The sequence below is a fragment of the Bombus huntii genome, chromosome 11 (assembly GCF_024542735.1).
Source record: "Bombus huntii isolate Logan2020A chromosome 11, iyBomHunt1.1, whole genome shotgun sequence".
NCBI lineage: Eukaryota > Metazoa > Arthropoda > Insecta > Hymenoptera > Apidae > Bombus > Bombus huntii.
Window position 1 is genome coordinate 7,554,933 of NC_066248.1, and position 18,039 is coordinate 7,572,971.

The 18,039-nt window shown below is 37.9% G+C and overlaps 2 protein-coding genes across 2 annotated transcripts in view; one reads left to right on the plus strand and one right to left on the minus strand.

The window, feature by feature from the left end:
- LOC126870835 (alkaline phosphatase-like) overlaps positions 1-18,039 on the minus strand; it is a 235,543-nt gene that overhangs the window by 60,798 nt on the left and 156,706 nt on the right. The window contains exons 3-6 of the mRNA XM_050628891.1: positions 16,317-16,491; positions 7,007-7,185; positions 2,247-2,454; positions 1,335-1,475 (exon numbers count right to left, since the gene is read on the minus strand). Coding sequence (XP_050484848.1) covers positions 1,335-1,475; positions 2,247-2,454; positions 7,007-7,185; positions 16,317-16,491 — 703 coding nt within the window. The remainder of the gene's footprint in view (positions 1-1,334; positions 1,476-2,246; positions 2,455-7,006; positions 7,186-16,316; positions 16,492-18,039) is intronic.
- LOC126870847 (caspase-like) overlaps positions 17,702-18,039 on the plus strand; it is a 36,137-nt gene continuing 35,799 nt past the window's right edge. Inside the window, exon 1 of the mRNA XM_050628927.1 lies at positions 17,702-17,859. Within this exon, the coding sequence (XP_050484884.1) occupies positions 17,756-17,859 (104 nt within the window). The 5' untranslated portion in view covers positions 17,702-17,755. The remainder of the gene's footprint in view (positions 17,860-18,039) is intronic.

The following is an 18,039-nucleotide window of genomic DNA, read 5'->3' on the forward strand; positions in this document are numbered from 1 at the left end:
TGAACCTGTTGTTGGAGAGAATTAACACATTCGAGACGTACAACGAGATGCCAGCTATGCATTGTGCAGGAAATTAATATCACTTGATGCTCTGAATGTTATTCGGAAGATAATATTATAAAGATAAAATTTAACAATAAGTGGTAATATTTTCTCGAAGAAATACTGTTTCACAGTATCCATTTCACAATGCCACTGGATCTTGCACAAGTTATGACATCAATGTTGCGAAATGCATCGACATTCAGCAATATAATACCATTGAAAAACAACAAACCGAGAATCAGATACGATTTACCAAGTGAAATCGGTTGTCACAAGGGAATTAATCAAAGTTTTGCGTGTACAAAGCCGATTGGTTTACAATAGGTGCAAGTTATAGCGTGCGATGTCATACTCAGAATTCAATCGGATGAAAGAACAGGAAACAAAGGGAAGATAAAAAAATGGAAGACAATAAAGAATTGCAACATTTGAAATTTTGTATATAAAATCGTTTGGTTTCTCCAGCGCATGAATATTTTTCACAATTCTCAGAAATTTCAAGTTATTGAAATAATACATATTCCTGTTCAAACCTTAAGATTGCAAGTCTACAAATTTTCCTTCTTCTACTTTATATATAATTTTATTTTAATAAGGAGCCAACGAACCAAAGAAAATGCCAGCGGTTGTATATATATATATATATATATATATATATGTATGTATATACATATAAAGCAGCAATTATTATTCCGTTTACGAACGATAAAATACACGAGAAAAGATTCCATGGCCAGGAAAATGGCTGGTTCAGCGGTCTCTTCTGGGCGAGAAAGGGGAAGACAAAAAAGAAGTGTATTTTCGTACAAGTCGAGAAAACGTTTTTCCCAACGACGAAAGAACGTGAGATGTACATACCGGTTACCGGGAGGTGGAAAGCTATAAACTCGATAAAGTACAGAACGCTGACGCAATCTTCGCGCAGGAAACTCGTGTTTCCCTATTCTCGAAAGAGGAACACTCTCGAGAGTATTAGCTCAATCGTATTCTGTCGTCGAAGGATTTCAATTACGTAGCCACATGCGCGTCGATTATAAAATTCACACGGAGGTGGTGAGAGATAAGTCCGAAACGATGAAACACGAAGCTTGCTCGGATTCGAGAAATTCTTTTTAAGGTTCGTCATAGTTACTTTAAGCGCATACATCTTTCATAATTCCACGTATCCGAATTTCGTTTCTCCATCCGTTTATCTTTGAACGCCCGATAGTAACGACGAAACTATTCGATAAAACATTGTGGTAATGCATCCTCGAGAAGTTGGAGGCACATAAGTCCTACATACATACCTTCAACGAAAAGGAAATATCCTTCGGGATTTTTCGTCAAAACACGGAGCGCCTTTATCGTCATTTCTGCCAGCGACGGGTCACCACTTCCATTCGTGTTTCGGTCAACGTCGAAGTCCATATGGGAATAGGAAAATAGCCCTGAAATGATGAAAAGTATGAAACAGAGTGAGCCACCGAACTTCTAGAAGGACAGCTTCTATCAGTTCGTTTCTCTCTGTGATCGAACTTCGTTATATTATAATTGTAGAACAATTAAAACGTATTTACAATGGAGATTATAGAAATCTAAGAAACGTGTCTAAAATGTAAGAGAAACATTTCAATTTATCGTTGGTTAATAACGTTGCTTATTATACAACATCGAAGGCAATCAACAGCTCTGATCGATAGACCGAGTGTAATCTCAAATTCAAACGTTACGCCCATCATAATTAGGGCAGACTAACTAAGGGCTAACTGTATTGAAGGATTAACGCAATCGTGCAAGATCGATGGTTACCAGAAGGCATAATATATAATCCATATTATTCAATCTGCATTATTCTTCAGCGACCTACATTATTTTTTCATATTTTGCGTACATCTACATTCATAACTGAATTGTACAGGTTTTATTGTACAATTTTTCCCGTTTCTCATTACGTATGAATAACATAAAACACGATAATATTCAAAGAAAAATGAAACGAGTTGATCAAGAATTTTCCTCAACTTATTTCGTATTATAAATTGATTAATAGCAAAAGGTGAGGATTATAATATAAGAAAATACTTTTGTGCGGTGGCGTATACTTGCATCACGTACGTTTTCGCGAATGTCACGAGTTCCGTTCAAATTCATCGCTAATAAATTCCTCTTTCCTCCGCTATACGTATGTATAAATGTAGAAACGTGTTTCTGTTCGTTACCTAGCAGATGGTTCACTTTCCGTGGATCGACGTTCTCGAACTGCTCCTTGTTAGCAACGTATTTCGCGGCTGCGTTCCGCAGCCGATGGTTCCTCGACCACTCCTCGATCAGATTTCTTCCGTCCAATCGCCTGCCTTCCTTATCCGGCTCTTCCGGATCCTGGATCACTTTCGGCACGAAATGACGCCTACCTCCGCCGAGCACCACCTACGATCGATCGTAATTTCATTGCCGCGTATTTTATCGAGAGACGGATGAAACCGGATTTCGAAGTAATAAACTCGAACATTTGTCAAGCGTTCGAATGGCTGGGTTCGCGGATAACTCGGTGCCACGGAATTAACCTTCGACTTTACGAAAAGTACAGTCAAGGATATCAATTGAACGACTTGATCTACGGAACGGTGATTCTTCTCCGAGTCCTGAGAATGATTTCCCACGATTGATTTTGTGTATGGAAAATTACTCATGCAAATTATTATGTTTCTAAGTATTTCATTTACAATTTTTTAGTTTAGATAATATCAAATCGATTATTTAATTTGATTCGAATCATTTCAATTTTTTTTTTTTTTTAATAATTGGATTTTGCTTAGTTTGCTGCTATCTGAAGTTTGCTTCCTATCTTGTACGATGCGTTTCATTCGTTTTTTGGTTATAGCATTAAATGCAAAGACTGGTTATTCTCATTATGAACTTTATAGAAATCCTGTAATTAATTATAGTTTTAAAAGGGTAGAGAGCAAAGGATTTAATATCATCTACGTTAAATTAATTATTACTTCACATACATACGCGTATTAAAGTAAAAGCGAAGTATCGTCGCTTATCCTTGTAACATGAATTTTGTTCCAACAATCGGATTTAGATTTAAATTCAGCAAGTTTATCGTTCGTGACAAAATTTCGTTCCACGCTTTTCATTTTCGGACCTTCTATTTTCGAATGTTCTTCTGACGCGCGTGTTTGTGTTCCATCAGAGAACGCGATCCCAAAAGCAATTTTGTAGAATTTCAAAGTCAACCGAAGAGAAATGTTCTTTCGTTCATCCGTGAGATTTTCCATTTCGGTGATTGCAGCTTCTGTTTTTTTTCCAGACAACCCGAAACAGAAAGTCGCGTATAAAAAGGATTACGAGTACCCGACCTACGTTACACGTTTTTATGTTTTAACATTATCAATAAGAAGGGCGTACAATATATTTCGAAATATTTTTTCAAAACGTTACTTTACTTTTGGAACGGATTGTTTACCATATTTTTCATATTAATGCGGACACATTTGATGCAGCAATTGAATAAGGATTATATTTTTCCCTTTTTAAATGAATGGTCCTCTTATGTTTCATTCGAAATGAGATATTTTTTCATTCCGGCGCAATTTTTCTTTCCTTCACTATTTAAAAGAGTTGCAGTACTCTAATTTACCATAATCCATGCTAATGTTCGTCTACATGTTTTCAAGCCGAGAAAAATAAAAAAATTCAAATCTACATAAAAGTGAACGAGCTATGTTAACACATGGAATATATTAAATTCAAATGCAACTAAAACAAAATTTTCTCTTTTATAAATATACCTACGTATTGCTTATAATCCGGTGAATAATACCTTCCAATCTTTTATAACAAATTTTAAAACGATAATTATCCATACGATTTTATTATTTCAAGGAATGGAAGGCTAGAGCCATCAAGCACGTCCAAATTTCCTTCCCCGAGGCAAGTAATTAAAAAACATGTATGCTAATGAGCTTGAAACATACGAGGCACAAAATTCAGCGTAGCGTACCATTAGGAAACGCAAGTATGCCGGGATGTTGACGTAATAAAGTATTGAATTTTCAGAAGCTGTCGAATTTGCATGAAAATGATTCAAAAGATTTTTACATTCCTTCATCAATAATAATTCGTCAATAATAATCAACTATAGATTCTGCGGATGTTTATAGATTTGTGAAAAATTTAAATACACAACACAATATGTTGGACATACATAATATGCAAAAATATACGAAACATCCGAAATAAAATACTCGTAAATATTTCGAATGTGAAACTAATTTATTGGATTTATTTAAATGCGTTTACTAAAAATGCCAAACGTTAACCTAAATAAAACTAAGTGAACGTTAAAATAAACAATTATTTTACCTACTGTACAAATTTCACGATTATAAAAGATTATAAAAGATTGGAGGAGGCAAGCGATTAATAAGTTAATATTGAAGAGAAAATAGAAATAAAATTTGTTTGCATACTTCGCACGACCAAGGATTTTACGAAATACATTTCACTCTGTTCTCTGCTATCCGATCGAAGAATCCAGAAACCCGAGTTCGCCGGGGAAGTCATCCCTGCGGACCTTTAATTCCTCTTCTATCTATCCGGCGAACTCTCTCGAGAACTCCGACTAAGCAGACTTTAACGAGCAGGAAGTTTTGCATACAAGTTCCGCATAAAAGCGTTGGCCGATCTCTCGAACGAACCTTTTTTCCCCGGTTACGCCACTGCGGAAACGTCATTCGGGCTCCTCCTGGACCGATTGACCTGCCGAAATTTTCAACTTCCGCTGATTGAACCAGCGCGATCCGCGACCTTCTGCGAGAGTATCGCGATGAGACTCGCTCGTTACATCGATCGTTGCAACGCCGTGAACTTTTCACTATTCGATCAAAATTTCCAGCACTGGATGAAACAAGAAACTGCTAGAATTAACCGAATACAGTGGTACACCTTTCGAACTGAAATACGTTTATCGTTCTTTAATTATTCTGCACGTTACGTGGTATTTTATTTTACGAAATATATTTTCATAATTCAACGGAATCTTGTTAGAAGCTGCGTCGCTCGTATAGGTACATTGTTGTACTTGCTAAATAAAATTGTTTTATTGTACTTTGACTGCTCATCGAGTTAAGTTATGTTCTCCTCTTCTAATCACATTTTCAGTTTCTACGTCAAGTTTCTAACAAAGGAGTAACTCGCACGTGATAATCTCATTCTCGGTATTACTCGTGCAAGTGTACATGAATTCGAAGATATGCAAAATTTGAGGGAATTCAATTTTCAAAGGGAATTCAAAGTTATCGCACAACACAAATTGTTGCTGTTTAAAAATTATCTTTGTGTTACAGTTAACTTTACAAAACATTTTTAGGTAGATAAAATTGTTCTGAAAAATCCGTTAGAAATCTTCGCCGAACCTCTGATTCTTATTTGAAAAGAATTAGCGTCACGAATGAAACGCAGCGTTAACTTCTGAAAAAGGTTTGCTTCTCGAAATCAAACGACGTGAATTTGTACATTATGGTTCGAGCGGTGGGAGAATTTGTCACTGTGGCCGAGTTATTCTGCTGCCTAGAAATCAGTTTCTGGATTGGCTAGGTGCACTTGTGCGATTCGATAAGTTTTACCCTTTTTTTCCACAGGGATGTTACATCGAAAGGACGCGTCGTGTAAAGCGTCGTCGATAAATCGCGGGATGGAAAGTCCGCGTTGTCGGTTTCGAAATCTCTTTTCCCGCAACGATAGCCGCTTTAATCTGGGATTTTTAGCGTTTCTTCCCTCTGTCGAATATTTCGAAGCGCAGAGTAGTTCGTGCACCGACGGGCGAATACAGGAAATTGTTTACCGACATATATTTCCAGCCGGCGCATTCTAAACCGATATAATGCAAGATATTAAAAATTTTCAGGTTACTGATTCGCGTGCCGCGCCTGCTTTCAATAAGGATAATCAGGATTTTTGTCCGTAAAATGGAGCCCTCGTATTTCGACAGCGAGCATTACGTTAATGAATTAATTCCTTTCAATTCCGCATCCACGTGCAAAAAATTTACAAAAAATCAAATTAAAAATATCGTGTTAATATCAAGGAATACAGGAAAGTAAAATTCGTTCCATTATTTCAATGATTTAAATGTTCGAATTGTGTTAGTATGTTATAACGAGCATGTAATTTGTAAGTTTAATTAAGAGAAACGTTTAATCTGATTACATTTTTATCGATGTAGAGAGACTTTTACTTGACGGAAATAATAATTGTTAAATACCATGTTCGGTACGTACACGAGTGCTTTGAATAATTCACCGCGTACATTTAAATACCCACCTCGCGAAACTTTCAATTTCACACTGTTTACTGTTCGTTAATTATTAAATTACGATTAAATGGTAATCGAAGTTAAACGAGTTCGACAACCGATCAAGATACAGAATATCCGAACGTTTAAGTATCTTCTCTATTTTTTATGGTATCAGAATTATTTCAAAGCACAATTTGAGTGATTTCGAAAAAGTAATCACGAAAACGCTAAAAATCACGCAGCGCTCTTCGAAACAAATCGAAATCTTTCCAAAAGTACTCCGAGTTTAATCCTTATCGGTGAAAAGATCCCGGAGCGCCGTGCAAGTTGGGAACGATTACACGTCACGCTCGTCCCATCACCCCTACCTAGGCTCTTTCTATAAAAGAAGGGAAAGAGAGAGAGAGAGAGAGAGAGAGAGAGAGAAAGCGCACGATAGAAATTTCCAGAGAAGCGTTTCTTCGAATCCGAACTGATTCGATCTGTCGAATCACGTCGAATCACGATAGCAAGATGGATTCCACGCGACCAGCGGATCCATCGGGAAATCTTCGCACGTATTCGACCACGAACTACGACAGAGACCATAGAAGAAGAAATGTCGAATCCGGATGAATCAACGAACCAAGCCCGAAGAAACTTTCCAGGTTTAAGTCAAAATGTATAATTTCGTACATTGATGTTACGACCGGGTTCGTCCTCGAGCAGCTGACGCGCGATGTCCTTGCAAGAGGTCCGTGCAGCAGGTGGCACCTTGCCATCGTCCTCCCAGTAACGGCTGGCTGCGTGAGCGTAAAGGGCCGCTGGTGTAGCGTGTGTCACCCTCGTGGTCGTAACCAGTCCCGTCGATTTACCTAGAAGCATAGAAAACACCGTTAAAGAGAAATCTTGCCATGTGTTACTCGTTTCGTGCAAATCGTCGCCACCGAATTGTATCGCCACGCTACGGCTCGTTTGCAAAACGCCGCGGTCGACTTGATGGCGTCGCATCTACACACTCTCCCGTTCGTTCCGCTGTGGCAAATTCCTGACGAGAGCTAGTGAGAAACAATTAACGTTCGTAATATTGCACCTTGTGACGTCAAAGCAAGTTTCCATAGGGTGAAGCGGATAGTTCTCGTTGATGTAAGTGTATTTGCATGGGATCGAGTTTAACAGGGATCGAATAAGTTTGACGCAACAACGATTGTTTGTACGAGGAAGTTTGTGTAACGTGGGATTCGCGGCTTTCAAGACTTCTTTAAGTATTACGTTCTAATAATTTATGGTGTTGTATATTCAGGCGCTTTTGTATGTCTTTGTGAGAAGGAGAATTTGGTGTGAATGTTTGGTACAGGTAGTTGAGTTCTCAAGTGTTACAGATACTTGGTAATTAGTAACACTTGCCGTAAACGTTTGCTATTCCCATTTCCACGATACCCAAGCACTAAAAGAATTCATTGGACAAGCTTCCTCTAGTAATTAGAATTTCCCTTTGTTACGGGGAAGAAAAATATAGGCAAGGTAACGATTCGATTAGGGAATAGGGAAGAAACAACTAGCAAAAGACATTGGGGCCGACGACTTTTTCGTCGATTCAGGAAAATGTGGTTGCAAATGAATTCCAACGATTCGTCACTGCAGTAGCATTGTCGTGAGCCGCTCTGGATCGTATTTTAATTAAGCGGATATTCGCAGGATCTTCTTAGCGAACTCAACGAAAGTCTCTGGCATTTGCTTCCATTTCGTGCCCCTGCGTACTCATAGGATGGGTTAACGGATTAAGTTGGCACGCGGAGATCTATGTTTCTCGCGGGATTAGCAATTACGTTAAGTGGGCTGACGTTGGAACGGATCGAATGTTAATTCGGCCCGAGTACGTCGATACACGGCCCTTCGTCAAAGCTTCGCTCTTGATCCTTTGATCTTGGCATCTGTGTCTTCAATTATGATTTAGCATAATGAATGGAACGATTACTTCTGGAAGCCGATAGTTGCAGTATCCACAGTAAACGAAGAAAAGTTTTCAGACAGCATATCCGATTTAATCTCGGTCGATCGACCAAGTAGAATTTTCCAAAGTCTATGCAAATTGTCGGTGGTTCCTCGATAATTTCTCGTGCAAGAATGTTCGTTCGAGAGAAACCACGAAGTTCCTCCGCAATCTTGGCCTGATTCATTTTTAAAGGCTTCCCGTTTCGCACTAAACGGAGAAATATTCTTTTTTTTCGAGACCGCGTTCCTTGTTCAGAGAAAATCGAGGGAAGGAAGTTTAAACGCGTGGTAGGATATTAAGTTCGGAGATTGTTTGTGACCGGCGAACGCTGGCAACTTAATTTGTTCGACCCGGACGGTACTTTCGGTTCTTGTTTTTCGTCCTATTTTTTTTTCCTTGTAATTTGAACTTTCCCAAAACGCTACATTCGTTTCTTTCGCCTAAGCAATTTCCGCTTGCCTCTCATTCCATTACCGTGAACTGGCGTGACGTTGGCCAAGCCAGTGGAAAAATGTACGAAACCAGAGGAATTCTGGAGGTATCCTCGTATTTTGAGGGTGACCCGTTCTTAATCGTTCAAGTCGCCGTACAACAATTATCAGGAAATGAAACGTGGAGCGCGGATCGTTTAAAAGAAACGTTTTGTCTGCTTATCTCTTGCAATTAATGGCACGACGGCGCTACTCGAAAGAAACTGTTAAAACCGTACACCTTTCTCAGCTCTTGCTGTAATTAACGCCGTTGGTAATGAACGTTTTTACCTCGCCAACATTTCCCACTAAATCACCCAAAAATGAAAATATCGAGCAAGGCTCGTTTCAAAATAACAAATTCTCTGTATTTCTTCTACGAATTTCGATCGTGCATTCATTGTCAAAAATTACGAATTCAAGAGAATATCAGGAATCGCGATTGTATACAGAAATTTCCCAAGAGGAAAATAGAATTTTCTAAATTACTATTATTAATTAAATTATTTCCTTAATCCCTTGAAAGCATATATGTGATTCCATCTCAGCAACTGTCCTCTTTTTCATTGTTATGTTCTCTTTATCTCTTCGGAATCTACAATCCCAAAGGGAAAGATACGATTCAACGGAGGAAAAAAAGCATCCAAGCAGCGATACAAGCGTCATTTCTCCCACGTCGAACGTGTTACTCTGGTTGCTGGAAAAGGAGGAAGAAGTATCAAATGCAGAGCGCTTTCGAGGCGGGTATCAGCGACGCGATGGCGATAAGATAAAGCGCAATTTACATATAAACACTGGCAGAGGAACGTTTGTATGCAAATTAAAATAAAGCAACGATGAGATTCCTTCAGGTGGAAATTCCCGTGTACGAGTGGGATACACTGTCGAATATAGGTTTCACTTTCCTTCTAAAGCAAATCTTGCATTTCACGCTAGGCCGGTTGGTAAGAAACAATTTCACAATACGAAAGCGTTTTCGAATATTTGAAATAATAGGGATTTCAAGGATTTGCTAGGCGGTCGACTAAGAACGAAAGCGGTATAACCAGGGAAACAGCTTTGTCGAACATACTTCGAGTACCAGAAATGAGTTGCCTCTCTCTGTATTTCGCTCCGGAAACATATCTTGAATTTTCTGCATTACAACAGATCTCTTGAGAAAGTTGCGTACTGAAAAATATATCGTAACAAATGCGAGTGAAAATACAACAGAAATAAAATGAAAACATACAGAATATTTGTCGATAAAAGTTTCGCAAACAATATTAACGGAGTCTGGTGCGAATCTATATCAATTTATCTATATCAATATATCAGACTTCTTTCAAGTCGACGTCTCGACATGTTCTCAAGATTGCATATTAAAATATGATGTTAAAACGTGAAGGGAGAGATTTTTCGTGACCTATATTTTCCTGATACGCGTAAATAGCACTAGCGGAAAGAAGACGTAAATTTAGCGTCTGTTGCTGACTGGCACGTAGAGTAGGTAGAAAGTATGTAGATGTAGAAATCCATTGCTGCAAGAAGGAGAGACGTAATAAAGTATGTACAATAGTACAAAAGTACGCCTTTCTTCAAGCGACGATATCTCAGAAGGGAAAAGCTGTATGGGCATAAAACAAAACATATTTTAAAGACGATAATTCTGCTCTTTATACGATATTAAACTTGTTGAAACAACGATTGTACTTGTGAGGTAATGTTGAGCTTGTCGTTAAATTTTAATTTATATAATTTATCAAAATTCATTTAAACAAATAATAGTTTCATCCTTGATGATGTTTTATCATTATAAGTACTCAAAGAAAGAATGTATATATACACGCTTAAGTGGTAATTACTCACGATTTTATTTTCTTTGCGTCGATACGTTTTGATTAAAAAATATTGCGGCTCTAAAGAACGAACGACGAATTTCTCGCGGCGATTCCTAGCACAATCTCATTTAGAATCACATGACGTATCGAGACTTTCCATTAAGGCCCCTTTCGCTCGATGTTTTTACCGTTTCACGACCTCTTCTTCAACCTCCCTTTTATTCGGGACCCATAAAGAACAATTTCACAGATGGAGCGGCACACTTTCACCTCGAAAGATAATGTCGCAAGAAAACCCGTTGAGAAGATGAAAAGCCACGCGAGGAAAGAAGGCAGGGAGAGTCTTCTACCGAGACTTCTTCGAGAAACCTGAAACGACACGAATAAACCACGAAGAACAGAAACGTCGAGACGTTCGCGATAGACTAAAGTTCGTGGTCGAAGGAAGATCAGCACTCTTTCCAGGTGATAAAATTTGTCTCGATATCCTCGAAATCAAATACGTCGCTTGACCGGCGAGGCGTTGTTCGTTCAATGTCGATGTGCGATAATAGAATGAATTATTGAACAGAGAGGACGCAGGAGTTAGCCAGTCGCCATTAGATAAAGTTCATTCGACGATTGGCTCTCATCACCGGAAACTCGTCGGATGAATTTGCAAATTTCGGCCTAGGAATCTCCGTTTGAATGCCGTGGAACTTCTGCCGCAAAATTTCACCCCTGTCCGTTTGTTCGCGTTACGAATAAAAGTGCCCGCTACTAAAATCGATATTCCATTTAACGAATGCATAATCGATTCAATTAATTTCGCGCTAATTATTTGTCGTGACTTCGGCCCGCTCTTGGATCCGTCAATAAAGCTATTTTCCCTTGCAATTCGTTCTCGCCGCGGTGCCCGAATGCGGGTTAATTAACGAGATATCGATGTCACCGAAAATTTCATTTTTTTTGCCAAGCGAGAATCTTGTTGGACGGTATGCGCGATGTTCACGCGTGAAAATTGCCGCCGAAATAGACTTTCGATTCGATGCAATTGGCAAAACGAAGAGTACAATAATTGCGATTGAAAAATAATTCGATTTGAAGGTATAGTTTATAAGAAGCTTGATATATATCCTATTTTAATTCTTTAAGTCCCGATTTACGTTGTTGTGTCTTTTTGGCGCGCGGCTTTTTCTTCGAAGATACATCAAATTCCCATAATTCACCCAAATATAAAATAGCATGAATAACGAATCACTGAAACTTTGTAAAACACTTCACCTCTAAAGTTTCCCATAGTTTGTCGTTCCTTTAGTAAACTTCTCATCAAGTGTCTTTCACTCAAATTCTACGAGCATGCATAATATATTGGTATCAATTCAGAATCAGTGAAAGTGAAACTCGAGTAAAGTTAGACCGAGAAAAGGTAAGGAAGATTGATTGTTAAGTTTTCATGAGCACGGTTTAGGTAACGATATTAAATCAGAGCTATGTTAAGTCCGAGATTCTCGTACATTACCTATCATTCAAAGCATATCTTAGCGAAAGAAATGAATATTCTTTGATTAATTTTTTAAACCGTTAAATCTATCTATCTCTTATCCTCGACATTTTAAAGACCGTCGAAGATTTATCGGTAGTGATCTCGTAATAATCTCGTTTTCTGGTTTTCGAAATTCTCGTCGGCTCTCTAAACTCTAAATAGTAGATACTGCATAAAAGCTTGGCTGGCTCGTCTTCGTTTGTTTGTATAGTGCCGGCGATATCGCGTATGCGTTAGATGCGATCGAATGTGCAAACAATAATTGTAAATTGACAAATTGCGGCGGTAAAGGGGCCAGAAAGCGAGACCGTGTTGTGCTAGCAAGGCGGGGAAGCGTGTCAACGGCAAACGGCACGCGATTAATCAACGAGGCAATTCATCTTAATGATCGAGCTAAGGCAGCTTGCGCTTTCATGCTCGTAACGTAGGCGCAGTCAGACGTACCAGCTCGGCTATATGCGACGTGTTTATTACTGCTCTCGATGTACATGACCGTGTGCAGCCTTGTTACATGGTACATAAGCCCATTGTTTTCGCGGCGGCTGGTTTAGCCGCGGAGAAACTGCTCCGACGGAGTCAGGATGGTTCACTTGCTAAAACTAGCTTAATCGGTTGTTGTCACTTTACCTCTCTTTCATGAAAGCATCGTGCAGAAGCTATCTGAATCATCGCTATTACCTGGTTTTATAATAAATACCGTTTTCGAGATGAAAGGTTTTTAAAGACAAACTATCCGTTCCTTTATGTACGCCGCTGTACATGGCGCTTTTAAGAAGCAAAACGTTATTTTAGAGAAGGATCAAACCGTCGAAGAGTATAATGGATCGATTAAAAGCTTTTAAACAAAACAACATATAAACGAAAATGGTCGTTGAATGTTTTATGATTTTAAAATAATTTTAACAAACCGTTCCCAAAATACATTTATTATGCAACGCCGGGTATTATCGCGTCTGCAGTTAGGATTAACGTACAAATATTTTATCGTGTAATTTATTTGAATTTTTTATAGTATAAGAGATTTACTTTGGAAATTTTTATTTATAAAAAATGTAAACATATATGTATATTCCGTCAAGGTCCCATAAAAGTCGAAAATGGTATATTCGGTATTGCAAAATATGAAAGAAATTGTTTTTGATGGTTTCATAGTATCATAGTTGTTGGTTGCTATTTGGAATTCGATATGTGTTATATGTATATATATCAAAATGTGTATTGTGAAGTTGATTTCGAATATTGCGTATTAACGAAGTACAACAGTTGTGTAAATTTATATTAAAGGGAACTATACATTTATTTCTTGCATTATTATATTACACCTATTGTATTATATAGTTATACCTATGTTCCGTGTATAGTTGTGCGCATATTTTAATACATTAAATTTGCCTAATGTTCTCTGTTCGTACAGGTTTCGTGTTATCAGTTACCGCCGTAAAATTATCGTCATTAATGTCACTGCATGAAGTGGTATACTACGCAATCGTATGATGTTAACCCAAATCGGATAAGTAATTATTTATACGCATCTGTTAATTACGTTACTCTGAGAGTGTTATTTTATTCGTAAAATTTCATTTAATATTTACGTCCTCTATTTATCTGCTCCTTCAAAATTAATTATTTTAAATTATACGCGATAACTCTGCAGATAATAGCTCGTTAATTATAAAACAACCACCAAGTTATTTTCCGACGACACTTTAGGTTATTAAAAAACGTGAAATCATTATTCTAACGACAATAGGCGTTCGAGAGTGAGCAATTAGGTATGATATTCAATTTGCAGACGAAGGTCAAAATTATAAAATTCCATATACGTGAGCGAACTTTAAAATATATTTACGTGATTTATCATATTTATGAAACATGACGTATGACACATGAAACATAACGAAATAATAAATATTGAAATTTGTACGCTTCTACGACTCCTACTTTCATTTCGTCCTAGTTTTGAAAAATGCTTGAATGCTGCAGGAAAGTTTGAAATTTTGTAACTAAGAGAGAATCGATCCACAGAGTACAACAATATTAAAAACACGTCAGCAGCGCAGTTGCTATTCACCACAGGACTAGTCAAAGGACTATGATAAAACCGAACATGTCCCTATTAGAAATTAAAATCATCGATCAGTTCCAGGTGTATTCTTGGCATGTGGCAAGTACAAAATGCATCTAATAAACCTACCGATCTTCCAATTTTAACGAATCAGCGAGACTTTCGTCATTACAGCCGTAGATATTTGCTCCAGATAAAATAAAGATATTCTTCGCAATTGTACTGTAAAATTACAAATTCGAACAACAATGTCTGACGGAGGAAAATTAGAAAATCATGATTGGATAAAAGAGCTGTTCTATATCGGTGACAATGAGGTTCGATCGTGGCGCAATATGACGATCGCGGTAACATCCCCTAGCACCTCTTAATATTCGTGCATGCGCGCCAGAGAAATTCTGTTAATTGCTCGATACCATCCTAATGAGGCCAGGTTATAACCAGACAATCCAATGGGCATCGTAGCTTACGCCGATACCCGATGATTTCGATAGATATCGCAGTCGAAGGCTGCACTCTGTACCATCGACCTAAAACTGAGCGGATTTTGGTGAAAACGTGGAAATGGGGACTTCGAATTCGTACAAAAGTTCGATTTCGTCCGGCCCCGAAATTAGAACAATCTTCGTCGGTTTGGCCATTTAGAAATATTATATTCTGCCCGCAGAGGCTTTTAATTCATAAGAAATTCGGAAAAATACGATATTCGAATTTTTCACGTAGACATTCTCGCTATACTTGCGATCGAGCGTTCGTTATTTCATTAATAAATGTGCCTGGTATTTTATTCGTGATTTCAGACTCATACAACGAATTGTAGAAACATTCCAGGGTTTTTTTTTCATTTAAAACAGCCGGTGCTTGTAACGTTCAAATTTTAGCTCGTTTCATTGTTACCTGAACTCTATTCTACGAGCGGTCCGAATTGCACATGGCCAGAATTTATGCTCGAAAATTCGCTTTTCGTCCCGGGGATATTTGGCACAGAATGGCACGTGAAAAAATAACACTCGAATCTTATGATCTCACTACTGTCGTGATAACGTTGCTCGGATTCATATTAACTGTTTAATTTTATACGTTTAGCGTAGAACCAAAGGCGGAAAGCATGGGAAAAGCGAAAACTTTGCAATTGTGAAATAACGCAAGAATTTTGCAATCGTATAATAAACGATAATTACAACATCAAAGTGTTTGTAGGTAGTCTTAAACTTTTAATTTCTATGAATTCCGGGCGCAACAATTTTTTAAGCTCAGAGAAATATAAAAGATTTGAAGCACGTGGATATTCGGGTACATTCCTGTCCAGGTAAGCGTCCAAACATTTGGTAATTCCGCGCATAGAATCATCGATCATGCCGCTGGAAGCTGACCATTGTTCTTTCGCCTTTTCTCGCTCTGTTTCCGACCGTACGTTGGCAACATAAAGTGAAGTCTATGATATTGCTTCATCGACGGCGTAATAACTCAACAGCACATCTTAACCAAAATTCATCAGCCGAATTGCGCCATTTGATTACGCAACTTCGCCCATGCAAACTAATGCTAAGTATGTCATATAAACAGTGTTTCTGATCGTGTTCTTGGTTATTCGAGGCTTTCGTTAAACTTGGCTGTGAATTTGTAGATAAACTTATAAACGACTTTTATCGTTTATCGAACATAGTTAATCAATCAATCTCAAACGTGTTTATCAGATAAGAGAATTGTAAGTAGTAACTAAAACAAGTATTAATTGGCATCTGTTGATAGTAACTGAACCAAGTATTAATTGGCATCTGTTGATGTGAATCATGTTCGAATTGGATTTAATGATAAACGTCGTCGTTTGTTTAAGATAAAACATAATTTGTTTAAGATAAAGGGATATAAATATTTACTTTTCGCAAAGAACAATTTAAATAGGAATTATTGTTTACAGCGATTCTCATTTCATGATAAAGTCTGGCATTTTTAAACGGGCAAAGTGCAGGATTTCGTAAAACAAGAGAAACAAAAGGAAACATTTCAGAAAACATCAATTGTCAGGGTAAACGATGCTACCAATTAAGTTGCAATTGATCGGAGCGAATGGGATGCGATTGCACATAATCCTTTGCATTAGTTGTTGACGTTCGTGTATTTACTCACCCTGTTCCTGCGCCCAATTGATAAGGGACGGTACACGGGCATCAAAACTGGAATAACAGTTCTCAAAGCGTGCAGAGGAGTCCAGGCCAACAGTCTCGTAATTGGCTTTAACTCCGCACAGTAATGCCGTCGCGCATGCCGACGATTCTCCGACTTGGGCGTCCATGTTATACGTCTAAAAACCAACAGAGATGGTAGATGAGTTTTAAATCAGTTTTAAATATCCGCTATATTATAGGAAAGAAGATTATTCTCCGTAAAACACTCGCAACCAGGAAGAACATTCGATTCGGTAACGCTCGAACGCGTACACTTAATTGTAAATGACAATGACATAATTTTTTATTAGTGAATCACATACTTTCATTAGTGTAATTCTATTAATATGAGTCACATTTCAAAACGATATATATTTTAGATCTGTCGTATTCGAAGCAATGAGTCACGGTAACCTCTAGCACGATCAATATGAAAGCGATAAGAAATATATTAGCGATAGTAATACATACGATGACTACAGAATCGACCAAATAATGCTCTCAACATCTCGTGCGATGTTGTATTGATTCTTTATTCGATATCGAATCAGTAGAGATATTAAATATTAAATAATAAAAGTTAGATATTAAAATATATTAAAGATCCTTAACATCATACGTATAAATATCTGCAATTAGAAATAAAGAAAAGGATGGAGAATTATTCAAGGAAATAGAAATAATTTCGTATTCACCGAAAAATCCTTCCGAAAAAGAAAAGATCGTTGCTAATCCATTTGTGTCTTTTCATCTATCACGATAAAAGGAACGCTGCTCTTATCAAAAGTAAAGCAAACATTTCACAACTGACGCAACACGAGCTCTCCATGGGTTGCCTCATAAATTATTTCGGACGTTCGTCGAGCGCATTGTGCGTTATGATAATCGGCCTTTCTTTAGCGACCACGTTGCGGGAAGTTGGGAGGTCAGAGACCACATAGTGGAATAGAGAGAACGGAACCTTGGTGTACATAAATCTTGATGGTATTATCCGTAGAAGGCCGACCTTGAGTAAAATAGTGCTGACATCCGACAGTTTTCTTATTATTCGAAAATTGTACGAACCAGTCGATCGCCGTGCGATTTAAGTAATAATACGGCACTGTTATAACCCAGATGTCTGGAAAGGTGCGAGTTTCCGTTTCTGATAACGCGATCAAAAGGCTAGAAAAGCGCTATTAATATACGGTACTTTGATTCCCTCTCTTGCTTTGCAAATCACAAATGATTCCAGTAACAAAGATCGATATCAATAACGAATACGATATCAGTACTTCGATAAGATAAGCAACTACCTATAAAACTGGACGTCATCTCTTCCTCATTGGTTTTCTGTAACAGTGATTACGAACGGCAACGTTATTCAAGGATTTATTACCGACAACTACAGCAATATTCAAGATGGAATCATTACGAGAGCGCAACAAATTACTACGTCAAAAGTTTTTTGGAGAAAATGGAAACTTGCACTCCGAAGTGGATAGTCGGATGTCTACAAAACCAAAGTGAGTGCTTTAACATTTCTTTGAGAGATCGGTTTATACCTAAATGAATATTCTTTGATGACACGACAACATTGAAAAGAAAACAAAAAACTAGGACCGTAACGGTCGGTCTTCAGCGAAAATGATCGATTTTATTTGTCAGCGGGGAGGTGTCCTCAAAATGGTTTCAGAAAATACGAG